Raw genomic sequence first — 20,373 nt, forward strand, 5'->3', positions numbered from 1 at the left:
CAGCCCCCCGCGGGGCTCCCCGGCAGGCAGACGGATGGGGGGTGGCTGCGCCGGCCAAGGGGGGCGCAGGGGTGGGCGCGGGCTAGCCCAGGCCTCCTGCCCCTGACCGGCTGAGGCGTTCTGGGGTGCAGCGCGGAGAAGCTCCCCCCAGCCCCGCCCCTGGATTCTGCCCCCCCCCCGGGGCCCCTCACCCCGGCCTCCAGCCCCCCCTGGACGCCCCAGCGCTGGCCGGGCCGATGAGAGGCCATGGCCGCGGCTATCGCCAGCTCGCTGATCCGGCAGAAGCGGCAGGCCCGGGAGTCCAACAGCGAGCGGGTGACCACGTCCAAGCGCCGCTCCAGCCCCAGCAAGGACGGGCGCTCCCTGTGCGAGAGACACGTGCTGGGCGTCTTCAGCAAAGTGCGCTTCTGCAGCGGCAGGAAACGGCCCGTTCGCCGGAGACCAGGTCAGTGAGCCCGGTCCAGCGGCGGGGGCTGGCCCGGGAGCGCTTTCAGCTCCTCCTGGGCAGCCTCTCTGCCTCCGCCCCAGTCCCCAGCCCTGCCCATCTCCCTCGCCCCAGGGAACCCCGCCTGGCTTTGTAGCGAACTTCAGACCCTGGGCCAAATCCCGCCTGCTCCCTTTCCCTGGGGGTGAGTTGGGCCTCTGGGAGCAGCACCTGCTCCCCGGGCTGGGCCACCCTAGGTGGTTCTGGATCCTCCCCGGCCAGGTGTTAAAGGCCAGCGTCCCACATTTCAGACCCTGCCTGGTCCAGAGTTGGGATTGGTTAATTGCCAGCAGCAGCAGCTGCCAGGAGACCACTTCTTCCTCCAAGCCAGTGCCCTAGTTAGGGAAAGGCTTTAGCATTAAAAATGAACCTCCCCATCCATGTCCTGTGTGCTGGGGAAATTCACGCCCTGGAGCAGCCAGATTGAAAGGAGAGACACTTGTACTCCAGACCCACAGTTTTGATTTCTTCCCTCTGACTCTGGTTCAGCTGTTGGTTAGCACTTAACTATTCCCGGGGTCCTTGCAGGGGCTTATATCACAGATCTGCATTGGCCTGGGGTCAATAACCACTATGTATCTGTCTGGAAAAGGTGGTGAAATCGAGCCCTTTAGCGATACCCAGCAATTCAGTCTTTTGTAGCTTAACCTAGTGTTATGTTTCCCCCTTGACCGTAGATACCTACTGGCTTTTTAACAGTGTGTTCCTGTGTCCTCCCTGGTGACAAGGAAGTCTGTAAATCCAGGGCAGTTAAAATTGTGGCCATTTGATAAGCAGATGCAGGAAAGGCTACTTCTCAAGTGGAGCTGCTTTGTGAATCTCACCAGCACGTGATTAGTTTAGAGCACTGTTCCCTCTAAGCCGTGCGCATGTGCGCACTCAGATCCTAAACCCCGCGCACATGGCAAAACCCCGCACGCACAAATATTTGCACAGAAGCACAACAATTTGCACAGAATAAATTTTTTGCACACACGGCCTGTCAAAAATTAGAGGGAACGTTGGTTTAGAGACCTTCCAGATGGCAGCTGCACTAACAAATACATAATATTCAGATCACAGTGGGTTAGAGAAGGTCTCTCCTGTGGGCCTGCAGTTTCCTTGTGCCCAGTGTCTGTGCCATGTGGACTGGAAACAGGTGCAATCCTCTTGAAAACCTCTGAGTTTTCAGTACAAGTTGCTGCATTTCCAAAGTGAAGACCCACAAGTGCAGTTCAGTTTCTACAGGGTCCTCAGCCCCCATTGATAGTTGTGGGAACTCTGTACCTTGCAGGGTTGGGCCCTAACAGGTTTATCTGTAGAAAACAGTTATTGTCTCTTTCCTTTTCCCATGTACAGTACGTAGATTGTTACAATCCACCGTGCTCCCTTGCTAAGGTACAGACCACGGCTTGGCTTAAGAAGTTGTCAAGGGCAGTAAAGAATAGTGGGGTGCTTTCCTCAGCCCGCCCACACACCCATCAGCCACAGGTTAGAAAACACTGGGTCCTGGTTAACATAGCTCTTGGGGACATCAGTAACCTTCTGCTGATCTATTTAATCCTCACGGATTCGTTGGTCACCGAGAGATTCCTTGTTAGGTTTTTGCCCAATTGAAGTCAGACAGACAGAACTCTAGAGTAAAATATCAGAACTAGCTAAGACCTTGAGTGTAGCGGTCGCCTGCATGAGCTGTGCATTGAGGAATTCTGCCCATACTCTAATCAGGACTGGAAAGGAATGGGGGGAAAGCCTCCCGAGGAGGAAGGCCAGGCATTCGGATTGTCCACAAAGAAAAAAAATGCATCCGTTGAATCATGATGACAGCAACTCACGTGCCATGGGGCTGAGACGATGTTTAGCTGGTGGACTGGTTCTGCACTTGCAACACCCAGAGGGAACCTGGGTTCTGTCACTGCCTTTGGAAAAAGTTGCTTAAGGGGGGAAAAGAGCTGAAACAGAGCACGGCCCCAAGGTTTGCAAGCGTAAAGTAGGTTTCAGAGTAGCAGCCGTGTTAGTCTGTATTCGCAAAATATATAAATAAATGTTTGCTCAAATAAATTGGTTAGTCTCTAAGGTGGCATAAAATAGTGATACAAGGAGCAGACTAGCAATGGTCTCATGCATCACCTCGTCACTGGTGACACGGGCCCAACTTGTTCTTATTCTCATTCATTAGTTGTAGGAGTGCGAGCCATGGCCCCAGGGTGCTAGGTCACAGCACCAAGATAGTCCCCAAAAGCTCAGACTTTTCCCTTAGGGAATTATTCTTGGTAGGTGTGGAATATAAATCGGGAATCTGTTCGCAGCAGCTCCTGCAGCCACAACCCAACTCCCCCTCCCCCACAATTGAGTCAGCCTTCATCAGAGAGGCCAGGGACTGAATTGCATGGCAACTGAACGGTTGTGTGGCCTCTAGAGACAGCCCCTTCTGATTAAGGTGAAGGCACGTTCTCATACAGTGTCGCCAAGTTTACACGGTCAGGTCAGCAGACTCAGGCAGCCCTGCTCTGCTCCTAATCCTGCATCCATGGGGCTTGATCCTGCAGGGTTCCAAACAGTTCCTTAGAGGGCTGAGTGCCCCCAAATTCCATTGACTTCAATGCTGGCTGAAGGTACTAAGTAGCTTGCCGGACCAGTCCCACTGAAGACAAGGGAAGCTTTTATCTTTGATTTAAGTGGGGAAAGGAAGGGAGCCTGTATAAAAATGGAGCAATACGGTGTAGAAGGCTGTCAATCATTCGCCTTTCGCGGGCACTGCAGGTGGTATGCAGGAGATTTTAAACACCCTTTCACAGTTTATTTTCATTCACACTATTCCAGATTTTGTAAATAGATGGTTCTTCATATTGCACGTCATTTTCCTGGGTCTATGTACCAGAGCTGTTTAGAAGGCAGTGTCCACTGAGTTCGCTGCTAATCAGAGCGCTTCGTTTAGCAGTTTATTAATGCTGGAAGGAGTTATACATTGCAGAGTTTCTTTTGTGCACGGACGAAGATATGCAAAAAAAAAAGAAAACTGGTTTAAAAGGAAAGCGCATAAATTGTGTGGTGACCTCTGAACCCCCGTGATTACATTTTCTTGTTGATTTGCTGGCTCAGCAGCGTGTAAGTTACTGAAAGCAGTGTCAGGAGACATGGGGTTAAAAATCCTTTGTGGAAATAGTACGTTGCCAAAGAAATTACAGCTACTTTCTTAGCCAGGCCTTTGTTTTATGGCTGTACTGAATAAGGGCCAAATGCATAGCATTTACACCATGTTTTTCAACTATAGTGCTCAATATACTTTACAAGGTGGAGGTGATTCTCCCCATTTTGTAGATGGGGAAACTGAGGCACAGAGCTGTTGGATGACTTGTCCAAGAGCAAAGAGAGTCCTAATTCTGTGAATCTCATTCCAGTGCTCTCTTCTCTGGGCCACGCAGCTATCTGTGTGCTGTGACACTGAAATCAAGAGGGGTTTGGAATGGGTCACGTTCACAGGATGCTCGAGCAGAAAAAGTAACCCCAATGGCAACTGTATTCCTTTTGTTTTGTTTTTGTTTTGAACAATATTTTCAAAGAATTTGTGCATCTTTAGCCTCAGAGACATGAACGTGTGTAAAGCTAGCACAAGCAGTCGCTATAAATAGACGAGGTAGTAAAGCTATGTGCGTGTAAACACAAGTCTGCAGTGCTGTGCACTTTGTGCCATGATCTGCACCCTGGGCCAAGTGGGCTTGACATGCTAGCACTTGGGTGAGGGGAGAATTCCAGTCAGAATTCACTCACTTCGCACCAGGTGTAAACGGCAACCCAAGGGACCAAGCAGTGGAGAATCGGGCCCATACAGTGGCTGTCTGTCGTCAAAGATACCAGAGGGTAACAAGAGGAATAAAGAGGGAGTGCAGAAAAAATTCCACTCTGTTGACCATAGGAAAATAGGGCTTAATTTGTAAAACCAACACTTGTTTCATCTGGCTTTTCAGTGGGCAATGACAACTCTCTGTGCAGCCTTTATGCTTTTGTGATCTCTCTTGTGTGTGCTCACACATAGGCCTAATGTGGTCTGAGAACAGAGAGGGCTCTGCTATATATTCCACTCTGAGCTGCAAATGTGGAGACGCAAGCTTATTCCTGGTGTCTGGAGTTAATACAGCCCATCAACAGCAATTGTACAGATGTCCTACAATGTTTCCCTAAGGGGTCCTACCCATCCCATCCTCTTGCAGTTCCTTCCAGCATGCAAAGCCCCTTCTCTGTGTTTGGACACCTGCAAAAAGAGAGCAACGATATAATCTAAAACAATGCAAGGTGCAGCTAGGAAAGCTTAAACCATCTGATTTTATTCCTGGGGTGGGGCACTAAGGTGGAAAGATTATTTAGGGGAAATGACTGTAGAGCAGCTTTTCCGAGATCTCTACGACCTTGACAAGCAGTTGCATCAATCAGCATCCCCTTCACATGTGACGTAGGGCACCCAGTTACCCACTCCCCCTCCTTATCTTTTTTCTACTTCAAGTCCTACCCTGAGAGAGAGTCCCGGGCCAGAGGGCACATGCAGCCCAGTGGCCATGACCTCACCCAGGGGCCTTCATAGGGAACTACGATGGCACTGGGCTCTGCAGTATATAAGCATTTGCCACGTCTCCTCCTGCGGGCTGTCTAGTGTAGCAGAACAAATGAGCTGTATCGGGTGTTTGTGGGGCCTTGCATACTGGTGGGAAGAGGAAGAGGAAGAGGTGTCAGGCAGCACATCATTGGAAGTCAATGGGAATGTTACCCAGGGCACCCACTATACCCTGAAACTGCCATTGACTTCATGGCCATATCAGACTATTTTCAGCATCCTCCCTACTCTCTTCGGCCTCACCGTTCATGAGCTTCCAGCTCCAAAGGCTTAGCTCACGGTGCTCTTGCCAGTCCCCTTCGCCTTGCAAAGACAAAACAAATGCTGCTTTTGCTTCTTAACGTGCACCTTGTTGTCATTCAGGCAGGGAACATTTGGCCGTTGAAGCTCTCAAGGTTTTTTGTAACGTGAAGGAAACGGTTCATTTGTAGGAACAAACTGCAGTGCTAGAAAGGAAAATACATAGCCTTAAAAACAGAACATCAGAATGGCCAGACTGGATCAGACCAAAGGTCCATCTAGCCCAGTGTCCTGTCTGCCGACAGTGGCCAGTGCCAGCTGCTTCAGAGGGAATTTAAAATTCCCTTTAAAGTGTTTGTTTTGAATTAAGAAAAGGGCTCTGGGATTTATAAGATTCATGTGTATGTACATCTATACACCTATACAAGCAAAAATATCAGCGCAGAAGGGATTAGCTCAGCCACAGATTTTCTTGAAGCAGCTGAAGTTTTTATTTTATACAGAAGCTGTTGCAGACCATGTGCCCAAATCCTGAAGACCTTGATTTCTCATTGGGAGGAAATGCTCATTGAAGCCAATGGAACTTTTCCCTGGACAAAAATTGGGGAAGAACTTCAGGATTTGGAACCACAGTACTTAGTGCATCCTATAAATCAAAACAAAATATATCATGGTAGTCCCATGGGCATAGCAGATCCATACAAAATCCCTCCTCCTTTTCTTTCAGTTCATAGACAATTTGGAAAATCATTCTTAGTGCGACACAATTCAGCCTCTTAAAAGATTTGCTTTCTTTAAAACACTGTCATTAGCTCTCCCAGCAATTTTACGGGCAGTTTAGTGAAATGTGTTCTACTTTCTGTCAATTTTTATAGGGAAGAAAAGTGATGGAGCGCTAGGAATATCTATAATTATCTCTCTACCCTATGGAATTCATAGAGCCCCAGTCGCCAGAGGATGTAGGTGATGGCTGTGTTGTCTGGGTGTATAAGGGTAGAATACTGCACACTTCCCATATACGTGTTTGCATACAGCCAAGGGAAATCCCTCCATGCTCATCCTGCCTGGCCTCGCTGCAGTATTGGACGCCATCCATCATCAACCACCCTTGTCCTGCTGCTGAGAAACTGTCGGGGTGAGTGGAAGTGCCTTAAAATTCTCAGGTCCTTTCACTCAGACCAACCCCCTTCCCCCAGATCCCGCCTCTTCTCCACATTATTCACAATCTGAAGCTGTTGGGGGAGCCGGTGAGACAACCTGGGCTGCAGTGCTGGCCGGGCAGATAGCACCGGACTCTGCGTCCCCTTCACGCCAAGCAGCCTCCCGGCTCTCTCACTGCACAGCTGAGATCAGCCCCCACGTGAAGAGCAACTGATTAAACCTGAGCCTGGGTGGGACAGAAGCAATGCTGGTAAGAAGAGGGAAGAGCTTGGAGAGACTGATCTCCCCCACTGCTGAGGGCATCTGCCTTCAGGTGGGTGAGTCAGCCCATAGCCTTGGCATTCTTTGGAACTGTGTGTGCAATGGAAGCCCAGATAGCCACGCTGGGGGGGAAAGTGCCTACTCCCATCTGTGCCAGTTGGCCAGAGGCTTGAGTCCCATCTTACCAGACAGACCAGGCCTTGGGGATCCACATGTGTGACTGGCAGACTTGGTTATGGTTTCTCCTTCTGTCAGCATGCAGACCCTGAAACAACTCCAGCAGCCAATGCAGCTTACTGTGAACACATCACCCCAGCTGTCCACTGCCCCAGCTCCTGCGTGAATCCCGTTGATACCTAAAGCTGTCCATGGGATTGGCTCTCGCGGCCAGAGAGATGTCTTCTTCCCCCGTGACTTCCCAGAGCAGCTGTGTTCACAGGGAAGTGTAGCGGCAGACAGAGCAGTCACCGGAGCGGGGTCTGGACTGTGAGAGCCTCACTGCTGTGAGAGGCAGGCGTGATCCTGGAACTCACCGCATTCAGAACCAAACACAAACCCCAGTTCTTGGACTTGCCTTCCCCTTCCCACTCCCCCAGAGAATCCCCATGTCACAAAGCGGACTGGGCCCTTTCAGAGGGAACAACCGGACCGGAGCACCTGTGCTGCATTAGCAGCCTTTCGCCGGACAGAGGGCAGCTGGTGTCTGTAAGGAGCCAAAGAGGAAGCTGTGGCAGGAGGGAGCTGTCAGAGGCTCCTTTCAAGAGTTTGAGACATTAGAGGAACAAGACTTCAGCCAGCCATAGGGCTGGGAGTGGCCTGCTAAAAGCAGGGACTTGAGTAGACTTTATCTTGGGAGTTTTGAGTTCTGTTTGCAACTGTGATATTAATAAACCCAGTACCTAAGGGAGGGGGTCTTTGCACAGAGAGTAGCCTATGTGTGAAGTTTATTGAGGAGCCCAGGAGGAAGGGAAACTGAGGCAGGGTGCTGCAGAGCCACCCCTGGCTATGAAGGGGTGCTTGGGAGGTGGGCTGCTTTGCTGCACTTTTGAAAATTAATCCTGTGTCTTTTCTCCTACTGGCTGGAAAACGAGAGAGAGAGAGAGAGAGAGAGAGAGAGAGAGAGAGAGAGAGAGAGTTATTGTTGTTTTTGTTCTTAAATACTTGGCTGATATATTAGAACCTAGAGTGATTACTAAGAATGTATATAACCCCACTGATTTATGGCAGTTTAGAAGCCGTGGGGTGGGATCCCCAATGAATGTGTTGGAAGAGGAGGAAAACTAGGTAGAAAGGCTTCCTGGAAGCAATGGGTTTGCAGGAGGGATTTGATGCTTGGTGGGAGCCAAGTGGGCGGCTGTTCCCTGCGTCAGTCGGGGGAGCAGGAGAGAAGTTGTGAAGCCAAAAATGGGCACAGGTTTGCAGCAGGAATATCTGAGAGGATTTGTGCCATGGGGGAAAACGTTTGTGGGGAAGGAGGGATGATGGAAGGCCCTTTTAGCTCACCCTGTCCCTGCTCCGGCCAGTGCAGGACTGATCCTTTGAACAGAACTCACTCAATTCTGCTTTAGATCAGTCCTCACTCTTCTTTTTAAAGTTCAGATCCCCCTTTCCCTGCACCAAGCCCAGGCACAAGGACTTTGCATGGGGCTCGAATCCTCTCCACTCAAAGGCTGCAATGTTGTGGATGAGGTGCTGGTCACAGGTCCTGTGGCTCTGTCTCCATCCCTGACCCCAAAGACCAGTGCAGGAGGGGTGCCTGTCCTCTCCTGCCTGTGTTCTCAGCAGTCTGCCAAATGCACAGAGAAACCCCACAGTCTTGTGAAAGGTGCAGGGGGAGAGAGGAGGGAGAGAGGAATGATTTGGCCCTGAAAGCAAGTCGTCATGCAGCTGGTGCTGAGTGCAGGAGGCCACTCAATGCATCAGTGGGACGTGGTTTAAAATCGGGAGGCTGTATGGTTCCGAAAATCCCCAGCTGGCCCTGCTGAAATCTCAGTCGAAAATTTTCACTTGATCCTGGTCCCAGCTGGCTACTAATTTTTGGAGCAGAGCAAACAGGTCTGTGGGGCTACTGATTCCTGGGGCTACTGGCCTCCCAGTAGCGTGAGAGATTTGCAGACTTGGAAGTCAGCAGCCACCTGCCTATTGACAGCTTTAAAAGGAGAGTTCCGAAGTCATAGAATCAGAGAATATCAGGATTGGAAGGGACCTCAGGAGGTCATCTAGTCCAACCCCCTGCTCAAAGCAGGACCAATCCCCAATTTATGCCACAAATCCCTAAATGGCCCCCTCAAGGATTGAACTCACAACCCTGGGTTTAGCAGGCCAATGCTGTCATTTTCTTGGCCGGGCTGACTGGGCTTTTCCTGCCCCCATGCTGTGTGTCTGCCTGCAGCGCCGAGCGCTGGTCTCCTGCGAAGTGCAGGCCCTGCGTTCTTTACAGTCTGAATGAGACTTGACCTGCTGCTTAAGGAGTCCGTCAGACCGGCAGCCGTGGTCAGTCAGACCCATGTGCTGGCTAAAGGTGGCTGAGAGCTGGGATCTGCAGGCTAAAGGGGCAGAGCTAAGCGCACAGGGTGGCCTAGGGAATTCCGTTAGTGGCTGGGGAGCCTTTCGCCACCACGGGCAGCAGTTCACACCCAGCCCATGGGCATGGTGACCGAATGCCATTCCTGTTTGATGGGTGTGGCGCGACCTAGGTAAAGTGAGCCCGTGTTCTCAGGCCGCTCCCTACAACTCTCTGCCTCACTCCGTGGCCTCTTAGCAGGCTGCAGCACTGAGATACCTTGATAAATGCGTTAAAATACTGTCGCGTAGCGAGGACGGGCCGAGTGCGGCAGACTGGCCTGTCTCTTGCACTGAGCGGCGCTGTCTCCCGCTGAGGTGGAGGTGCATTGGCGGACATTGTAAGGGGATGCGGGAATAGCTGCCGCCAGGGCAGGCGATCGTGCACCTTTCACCAGTGCCACCTTCACCTAGAAATGTTTTTAAAACACTGCACCCCCCAAAAAAGCCAAGGGGAGGAGCAGTAACCCCTTCTGTGCTTTGGGTCACTCTCTGCAGCCACAGGAAATGATCTGACTCCTCTTCCCAGGCCCTGCAACCCCGCCCTCTGCAGTGCCTGACTCTCGATCTGTCCGGGGGCTCTGCCCCCTGGGGTTAGTGCACAGGGTGCCACCAAAGAGCAGTGCTTGGGACACGGAGCTCTGTCAGAAACACCTCCTGGCTGCAGCGACTCCGTGTCACTGCTTCCCAATCTGCCGCTGATCTCCCCGCGGCTTGCGGGGCTGCCTTTCCTTGCCCGCCACCCCCACGTGCTGGCACGTTTCTTTCGGAAAGCTGTCTGGCTGGCTGCGCCCTCTGGAATCGGCCATTCCACACACATTGCACCAGCCTGGCCCTGTTTCCCCTAGGGAGTGTGGCTGGTTTGCAAGGGGAATACAGAGCTTACTAGGGAAGCAGCATGATCCAGTGAATGGGACATGGAGATGGGTGACTCCAAGACTGAGGGGTATTCCTGCCTCTTCCATGAGCTTGCTGTGTTAAGTCTGCTTTGGTCAAGTCACTGCTGCTCTGAATTCCCCCCTCTGTAAATTGGGTGGATGGATGACCAATCAGCTTAACTTCTGTATCTGAAAGATAATGGTGCAAATAATTAAGCAATCAATTTGCAAATATCTAGAAGATAATAAAGTGTTAAGAAACAGTCATCATGGATTTGTCAAGAACAAATCATGTCAAACCAACCTGAGTGCTTTCTTTGACAGGGTAACAGGCGTCGTGGATAGGGGGGAAGCGGTAGATGTGGTAGATCTTGACTTTAATAAAACTTCTGATACTGTCTCACGTGACCTTCTCATAAACAAACTAGGGAAATCCAACCTAGATGGAGCTACTATAAGGTGGGTGCATAACTGGTTGGAAAACCATTTCCAGAGAGTAGTTATCAGTGGCTCACAATCATGCTGGAAGGGCATAACGAGTGGGGTCCTTCAGGGATCGGTTCTGGGTCCAGTTCTGTACAGTATCTTCATCAGTGATTTAGATAATGGCATAGAGAGTACACTTGTAAAGTTTGCGGACGATACCAAGCTGGGAGGGGTTGCAAGTACTTTGGAGGATAGGATTAAAATTCAAAATGATCTGGACAAACTGGAGAAATGGTCTGAAGTAAATAGGATGAAATTCAATAAGGACAAATGCAAAGTACTCCATTTAGGAAGGAGCAATCAGTTGCACACATACAGAATGGGAAATGACCGCCTAGGAAGGAATACTGCGGAAAGGGATCTGGGGGTCATAGTGGATCACAAGCTAAATATGAGTCAACAGTGTAACACTGTTACAAAAAATGCAAACATCGTTCTGGGATGTATTAGCAGGAGTGTTGTAAGCAAGACATGAGAAGTAATTCTTTTGCGCTACTCCGCGCTGATTAGGCCTCTGCTGGAGTATTGTGTCCAGTTCTGGGCGCCACATTTCAGGAAGGATGTTGACAAATTGGAGAAAGTCCAGAGAAGAGCAACACAAATGATTAAAGGTCTAGAAAGCATGACGTATGAGGGAAGATTAAAAAAATAGGGTTTGTTTAGTCTGGAGAAGAGAAGACTGAGAGGGGACATGGTAACAGTTTTCAAGTACATAAAAGGTTGTTAGAAGGAGGAAGGAGAAAAATTATTCTTCTTAACTTCTGAGGATTGGACAAGGAGCAATGGGCTTAAATTGCAACAAGGGCAGTTTTAGGTTGAACATTAGGAAACCACTCGTCAGAGTGGCTAAGCACTGGAACAAATTGCCTAGGGAGGTTGTGGAATCTCCATCATTGGAGATTTTTAAGAGCAGGTCAGACAGACACCTGTCAGGGATGGTCTAGATAATACTTAGTGCTGCCATGAGTAAAGGGGACTGGACTAGCTGGCTACTCGAGGTCCCTTCCAGTCCTATGATTCTATGATGTGGATTCTTAGCCACCTTTGAGATCCTTGAGTGAAAAGGCCACACAAGCACTAAGTAGCCACACTGCTACTTCTGTTAAAGGAGTTCTCTTTAGCACAGATGGTACAGGCCAAATAATAATGGCAAGGGATCTAGTCCCGGCTCCCGGGGGGTGGAGTGGAATCTGACTATCTCTTGTCTGCACCATGTGGGTTTGCTGCAGCTGGAGATCTCCTGGGTTGGGTCAGGATTTGTGCTTGGATGGAATATCATGTGGGTGCTGCAGGAAATGCAGTTGGTGATTTAGAGGAGCTCAGTCTGTACTGAATCGGCTCTCCACCCACACAGCTAAAGAGCACTGTGAGGTGGAGGTCGAGATGAGTTTTAAAGTCACAGTTCCGACCGCTTGTGGTCAGTAAAGACCCAGTGCTTGGAAGCATGGAAGCCCGGGCAAAAGGAAGATGATTCTAACACTGCTGCCTACCCAAACGAGATCCACCGGTAGTTTCCATGGGATATGTCACTTTCTCCACTTCCTGTCCTGAGTGGCTGGATAGCACAGCGGTGCTCTGTTAAACAGCTGCTGTGTTTTACCTGAGAGGTGACTGCCTGCGAGTGGCTGGGGAAACATACAGAAAGATGCGATATCAACTCATGCTAACACCCCCCACCACCCGTTTCCCAGCAGAAAGCTGAAACCTAGAGGGTGCAAACGGTGGTCATAGTAACTAGACAAAGCTGTTGCCTTCCAACAGAGTCAGATGTAAAATATTTAAGTACCTCGGTTTGAAATGAAAGGGGGAAAAGCCAGGTCCTGGGGTTAATAGAACCTGCTCACTTTATTTCTGTTTATCTAGACTAACATACTTTGCAATGCCCTCCCCCTGCCCGAAGCACAAATAGCTTCTTTGCTGAGCAGTTCCCTTCCACGGTATCGGGGCTGCCATCAAAATACATTCTCGTCACCTCCCAAAGTGCAACGGTTTGCAAAAGGTCAAGAATATGGGATTCGTGAGAGCAAAACCAAGCTGCAAACCGGCACGCCATTTATTTTTTTGCCCAGAAAATTGTAAAAACAGGCTGAAATTAGCCAACGGCGACAGAACTCCCTGTTGTCAAAGGATTGATCGTGGAACACGCCCTGCCCACCGGTGCACACAGCTCTCCTGGCCCTTGCAGAGCTGTCGGAGCAGGGAGAGTTGTGGGCAGGTGTGTGTGAGTTATGGAACACTAGCTGAGCCGGGGCGGGCTCTGAGTTACTACTGAGACTTCTTTCCCAGGTGTCTGGCTGCTGGGTCTTGCCCACGTGCTCAGGGTCTAAGTGATCGCCAGATTTGGGGTCAGGAGGGAATATTCCCCCGAGTCAGATTGACAGAGACCCTGGGGGGTTTTCGCCCTCCTCTGCAGCATGGGGCACAGGTCACTTTCAGGTTTAAACTAGTGTAAATGGTGGATTCTCTGTAACTTGAAGTCTTTATACCATGCCTTGAGAACTTCAGTGTCTCAGCCAGAGGTTAGGGGTCTATCACAGGAGTGGGTGGGTGAAGTTCTGTGGCCTGCAGTATGCAGAAGGTCAGACTAGACAATCATGATCCCTTCTGGCCTTAAAGTTTAAGAGACCCAATCCTGCAGCTGAATCAGCGCAGGCTGCTCCTTATACTGCGGGATCAGGGCCTTAGTCAGTGAGGCCAGTGGTTTTCAACCAGGGGTACGTCTTCCCTTGAGGGTACGCAGAGCTCTTCGAGCTCATCTAGATATTTGTCTCATTTTACAACAAGCTACATAAAAAGCACTAGCAAAGTTAGTATAAACTAACATTTCATACAGACAGTGACTTGTTTCTACTGCTCTGTACACTATACAGTGAGATGTAAGTACAATATTTATATTCCAACTGATTTATTTTATAATTATATGATAAACATGAGAAGGCAAGTCATTTGTCAGTCGCAGTGTGCTGTGACACTTGTGTATTTTTATGTCTGATTTTGTAAGCAAGCTGTTTTTATATGAGGTGAAATTTGGGGGCACAGACGAATCAGACTCCTGAAAGGGGTTCAGTAGTCTGGAAAGGTTGAGAGCCACTGAGTTAGGACACCCTGTTTCAGAAATGCTGTGATGAAAACAATCCTTGATCTTCTGACGTTCACACCCATTGTCTGATGAGAGACGTCAGATCCTTGAGAGGATTCTCTGTGGAGATGGGTAGAAGGGCTAGCAAGTCATGGTGCTGTGAACACCAGTGTACTGATTGCTGTTTTATTTTGGTTTTGTTCTTTTAAATATGGGCCCCATCTGTTTGGTGAAACCACAAGCATAGTTGTTAAAAAGGTAACTAACTCTGCTTTCGTTTTACTTAATTTCCTTAATTTCTGAACCCACCCTCTCCGCTTCCGTCATCTTAAAAATACAGGGATCTGTGCATATAAATGCTTTAAAAATCTTGCAGTTATTTCTTCGGAGTAAATGGCATTTATCAAATACAATAATTTGTTGTATTCTTAGGAGGGGAAGTGGGCTTCAATGATAGGAAAGTATGATTTGCCCAACCCTAGCTTAAGGGTTTCCTGGATCCCAGATTTTATCAGGTTTAGTGTCCAAGTTTTGTTCCTAGTTACAGGTTTTGTTCTAGATTCAGATCATTTTTAGCACAGGCTGGACAGATTCCATCATCCTTATCACAGAACCCAGTCAGTCAGCTCTATAATCACAGCTCTCTACTGGGAGGCAGTGCGGCCCTGGGGGGAGATTAACAAATACTCAGGGCTCTAGTCCCAATTTGCTGCATCAGTAGGAGTTGTGGGTGCTCGGCAGCTTCTGAAAATTAGCCCCTGCCCATATTTTGAGCTAGGTGGTCCAGAAACAAAAGCATGATTTAAAAGATTGGCCTTAACCCTTCAGTGCCTCGGTTTCCCCATTAGTAAAATAAGGACAACATTTCTTACTCACCTTCATCAAAGTGTTTTGAGAAACACAGGGGGAAAAATGCTATAGGGAGAAGACACGTTTCCATCTTATTTAGTTTAGAGCTTACAAAACAAATGTTTTTTCCTGTATTTCCTTCCTAAAAATTTAGGTTCCTATATTTCTCACGTTCCTAAGGGTGGCAAGGAATCATCGGGAGATATGAATGATGGTTGTGGTTCCGAGTGCATCATTTGTCACTTACCTCGTGAATTCCTGGAGGCCTTCCATGGTTTCTGATGGGCCCCGCTCGGTTCTCTTTTGTGCTGTTTTCGGCGTAGTAGTCGCCGTGTTGGTCCCAGGATATCAGAGCTAACACCTTTTATTGGACCAGGTTCTGTCGGTGGAAGTTAGACGTTTACAGGATAGTACCTCCCCAGCTTGTCTCTCTCACGTATTCTCCTGCTGTTTTGTGTTTTAATGTTTTCATTTCCCCGGAGCAGAAGGCCGACGTAGCCAGTTCAGTGGAGTTGGGTTTTATTTGTTTGCGTGCGTTCCGGTGGCTTCCGCAGTATTTCAGGCTTGCAGAACTGCTGAGGGAAGTGGAGAGACTGCATGTCCGGGAGCAGCACAACTCACAGCATGGCAAGGCGGGGAGTGCCTCGGATTATTTGTCATTGAGGTGTGCGCTCTGGCATCCTCGAGGTGGCCAACAGTGGAAGTGAGAGGTGAGCGGTCCAGATGGGGGAGGCATGGCTTGAATCCCTCCCAGCATGGAGCTCAGAAGGGTTGTGAAGTCACTGATTACCTGGGACGAGTCAACCTGCCACCAGCTCTTCAAGACACGGGGGTACCCAGGCCTCGTGGTTGTGCAGGAGGGGTTAGGGCAGCAAAACCATTCCCTCGTGACGTGTGTGGGGTCAGTGGCTGCAAGTGGGGAGAGGGGGTGGGATGGGGAGGGGAGAGGACAGAACCCTAGCTCCTCCCTCAACCAGCCAGGTGCAAAGGAAGCCGCATCCTGAAATTTCACCCCCAGAGCAAGAGGGGTTTGGTGAAGGAATCCTGACTGCCTGAGTCATAATTCCTTCCTGGGTCTCTTCCTAGGCTAGCACAGCTATGGGCCGTCCCTTAGCTGGGCCTGAGCCCAAGGCTTGCTCTGGCCCTGGGGTGAGCTCTTCGGTGCAGGACCTGCCTTCTTGCTAGACATGTGTACAGCGCCTAGCCTGGCAAGGTCCAGATCCCAGTGCGGGACCTCTCTAGGCGTGGCTGTAAAATGAATAGACTGATTTTGCCACTCTCGTTTCATCCTAGCTTTACACTCACTGGGATGGGGGCTCAGTGCTGGGGTGGGGCGGGCTGGAGAAGTCCCGAGACAGAGAGTGTAAATCCACTGAAGTTGCAATCGGGATGGACGTGGCCTGGGGAACAGCCCCTGAAAGAATCTTTGTTCTTGTTCAGTTCAGGGTGTCCCACTTCCACCTGAGGGAAGTGCAGTCTGGGGGGTGAACCCATCCCTGGGGGCTGGACCCATCCCTAAGACCTACACTGTCATTTGTTTCCATCTTGGTGTATGGGCTGATATTTGGCCACATTGCTGAGTGGGTCAGGAATAGCTGCAGAGTAACACTTGAAAGAAAGGGTATATGTAGATCACGCAGCCACCTGTTCCCCACATTCCTGGGGTGTGAGCTACCTACCCACATCAGTAGCCAAGGCATTGCCTTTACCAGGAAGTTAATATTCTGATAGCTGGAATTTCTTCTGGCTCTTTCATTAACCTCTCCCAGAAGTCAGGTCTGATTTTGACTCTTTTTGCCATGAAGAGGGTGCATTAATTCTAAGCGCTGACCCAGCCTTGCTGCCGTGAGCCTGTGTCCTGGCGGCTCTCAGTGAGTATCGGGGTCGCTTTCTGCCCCAGGGACGAGGCACGCTCGTGTGGGTGGAGCAGCCTGTGAAAAGTTTTAGTGCTGATGAAACGTTCCAGAGATGTGAGCCATGTTCGGAGGGGGGCCAAACTGAAATCAGCCCTGTCACGCCGATGTAACTGACAGCAGAGTTACGCCTCTTACCTTGCCAAATGGCAGCGTAAACTCCCTTGCACTGCGCCAGGGCTTTCCCCCTTGATCTGCCTTGGGGGGCACAGGGCACTCAGTCTGAATGCTCATGCATTCCTCAGCCTCTGTGCTGAGCCTCTCCGGGGTGGGGTGGGGGGTGGGGAGTTAATATCAGTGTCACGTTTTGGGGTGCAGCCCAGACCAGTCAGGGGCTGTGTCACCGCTTGTCCTGTAACCCTTAAAATACTCTGCTGTTGCTGCTCCCTGTCTGGGTGCTCCCAGCCAGCTGACAAGCCTGCACTGTGTGTCTGTGTTCAGCAACCCTGGTTCAGCAATTCTGACCCCAGCAGCCTGCTTGTTATGTCAAAACCACACTCTGGTCTCTGCCAGCCTGGGTTACCACTGTCCAAGTGACCCCAACACACCCCCAGGCCTGAATTTCTCCCAGATTTTCTACCTGAACTGTCCTGCCCTCTCCTGGAACGTTCAGAGGCGTAAAAAGCTCCATCGCTCCTTTAAAGAGACAAAAGCCCGGCAGCACATTGCTTTAACCGGCATTAACGATCACTTCAGGGCAAACACAGCACTGGGTTGATTTGTAATAAACCGAGATTATTTCATCAAAAAGCGATAGGTTTTTAAGTGAGTGTAAACACAAGGGATAAAGACACAATGGTTACAAGCAAATAAAAGTAAAGTACGCTTCCCAGTGGCTAAGACATAACTCAACAAGCTACCACCTTGGTTCTAGGTAGATTTCTTACCAATCTTTTTCTTTCCAGCCACGGCTGACTTTCTGTCAGTCAGGACCTTGCACTTTTTAAGGACATAATTCCAGCACATATCCATAACTCTTTGTATGCACCCCAAACATACATTCCAAGAATACAGTAATGATCAGTTCCCAGAAACTTCAACCCCCCTGATTGAAAGACCCATTTTTCTCAGTTCACAAGAGCTCTGTCCCCTTGTGTCTGTCCAGTGATGGATGCCAAGATGGCTTCTTCTCTCTCCGAATTGTCCCAAACTCACTGTTTGGTCCCCAGGCTCAGGATGACCTCTCGCTGTTCTTCAGTGCCAGTGGACTTCACATCCCCCATATGTAAATGGGGCTTCCTTTGTTTTTGTTCACACCTTGCTTAATTTCACTGGAGACAGTTAGACAGCTCCCTTCTCTCCTGTCTGGGAGGAATCCCATTTCTCTCTTTGTTTGGTCACTGACTTTAAAACATAATATCAGTGAGTATCCATAATTTCTCTTACAGTGTAAATTCATACTTTATACAATGATAGTAATCACCAGTGTGTCATTAGCTTTCAAAAAAGACCATACTTGATGCACTTTTATAATAGTCACATTGTACACAATCAGTTGAGTCAGTTGCTTGTCATTTGTGGTTCAGAGCCCGGCAAGGTTGCTAGGTTGATGGCTTTGTTTACCTTTTATGTAAATGTATCTTCATTGCCGCTGCCTGGCGACCCAGCTAGTCAGACAAACAAATACACATTCCTTTGTCGAAGACAGACTGGGCTTACACATTGCTTGCCAAACACTTTAAAAGAACATAATTCCAGCAATATCCATACCTCTTTGTACGCACCCCATACTAACGATCAGTGAGCTATTAGCTTGCCAATGATAGCATACATGACACCGTTTAGATACAGATCAGGACAACAGTGTGTGTGAGTGTAGCGAGTATGTCAGGCCTGACAACTGCTGCTGACATAGAGTAGTGAGCCACCAATGGGCCTCTGTATCACAGTTAGTTAGCAGGCTGGCTTGCTTACATGGACACCTGTCTTCTACAAACTGGCCTGAGCTATTGAGCCTGCTTCTCCCCTGCCTTGCACCTTATGTGCAAAGTGGGTGAGACTTGGGCCCAGTTACAGGGCAGAGGTTGGGGAGAGGAGCCCTCTCCCCAATTTGCAGAGCGGCTGCTCCCCAATGGCTGACGTATTCCAGAGGATCCACAAAGCCATGGATTCCCTGGCCCCACCCGTCCTTCAGCGTGTCCCAGCAGCACCTCTTCCTGTCCCATGCATGCTGCCACACAGCTATCCCCGCAGAGCTGAGCTCCTCATTGCACAGGGACTGCACATGGGCTGTGGGGCAAACCTCCAGCATGACACAACCTCCCCACTTCCTGGGGAGCCTCTGCTCCTGCTGGGGATAGACTTGCCCTGAAAGGAATAAACTCAGTAGGAGACAGGCAGCATAGCACAAAGTCCTGTGTGTCCTGTCCCCTGTATGGCAGTGCAGGAAGACAGCTGCTCTGCGGGCCAAGGAGTGTCAGTATTTTTCCTCAGAGGCATCAGCATGGAATAGAAAAGTTCCCTGGGATGTTCTTTCCCCTGTAAGGTACCCGTGTGCTCGAGTGACTCCCTGCCAGTAATGGAATGAGACTGCCAGGAGACGTCCTTTCGGGGCACTGAGCCCATGGCCCGGCTGCGTCTTTCTGAAGCGTGTCCCGTTGCTCAGTAAAGCAGAGGCTGGTCCTGCGAACTCAGGCTGTTGTTTTGTTTAATTATTATGGAGGCGCCCGTCTATAGTAGGGTTGGGTTGAGATTTGCAGCCAAAGTGGGTAAATGCATGTGTACAGTGGCGCCCTATTCCCCTGGAGTCATTTTCTTCTCCGAATACACGCTCTGTAATTGGGGGGTGATGGTAGCCCTGCTATTGTTAGGAGCTGCAGTGAGCTGGGCCTTTAATTCGACAGCGAAAGGAGAGTTTCACGGCGGCGGAGTTCCGCGATCGGATGTCAAACATGACACTCCTCGAGATCCTGGTTTGCTCACTTACAGCTCTCTGTCCATCCCCTCCCCCACAGTGGTGATAAATTGCAGGGCTGTCGCATATCCAGGGGGCATGTGATGACTTCGGAGGCAGGTTTATGGGTCAGTTTAGGACCGCTGCATTATTAGGGAGTGCCTGCTTGTGTCCATACCCCATCACCATAGGCGTCCTCGTTTTCTCTGCCCACCTGATTATACAGGGCCAGGTGCCCCCTTGCTCTCCCACCCGCTTGCCAGGTGTGCACCTGCAATCTTGCACCACGTCCATGCCGTCACCCTTTGCAGGGGCCGGATGGGAGGGGAGGCGTGGGAATGTGTGCTTGCGAAAGCTGTTGCAGCACCAGAGTTAGAATTGCTGGAGGCCACTCCCAAGAGTTTGTGCCTGCAATGCAGGGGGCATGTGTGCTGCAGATGTACCCGGACACGTGTTCCCCTCACCCTCCCGGTACACTCTATAGACTGACAGGTCAAGTCACTGCAGGCCACCTGCTGCAGGGTCCTTCCAGGTAGGGGAGCCCCTTTCTCAAGGATTGCTTCTGCTCAGGACAGTTGTTTTCCACTCCTCACCCCCACCGGGAGGCTTCTCCACCCTGACTGACTGCAGTGGGGGTGGAGGGCACTCAGGGCCTTGCAGCATCAAGCCCTATTTGCAGGGAGAAGGATTTGATACCTCGACCTCACAGTGAACGTGCTGGAAAGTGCAATGTCTCTGCCTGGTGTCAAGGAAGCTCTGACCTGATTCTCTCTGGCCCCGCACCTCACACCAGTGCAGAGTAGGTTCTGACCGCTCCCCTTTGGAGGGGGTAGCACCTGGCCCAGGTGCGAACGGCTGCACGAGGTGCAGGGCCGGGGAGAATCAGGGCCCCTGCATACAAGCACAGCTCCTGGCTCTGCTGTAGAAGTCCCCAGTTTTTGTGGGTCCAGTAAAGCTTGCCGGTGTGTTGTGCTGTGGT

At 50.2% G+C, this 20,373-nt stretch overlaps 1 protein-coding gene across 1 annotated transcript in view; it reads left to right on the forward strand.

Annotated features, from left to right (window-relative positions):
* Positions 1–246: 246 nt before the first annotated feature.
* Positions 247–20,373, forward strand: part of FGF12 (fibroblast growth factor 12) — a 121,945-nt gene continuing 101,818 nt past the window's right edge. The window contains exon 1 of the mRNA XM_077826360.1: positions 247–445. Coding sequence (XP_077682486.1) covers positions 247–445 — 199 coding nt within the window. The remainder of the gene's footprint in view (positions 446–20,373) is intronic.

Source organism: Eretmochelys imbricata, chromosome 9 (assembly GCF_965152235.1).
Source record: "Eretmochelys imbricata isolate rEreImb1 chromosome 9, rEreImb1.hap1, whole genome shotgun sequence".
Lineage (NCBI taxonomy): Eukaryota > Metazoa > Chordata > Testudines > Cheloniidae > Eretmochelys > Eretmochelys imbricata.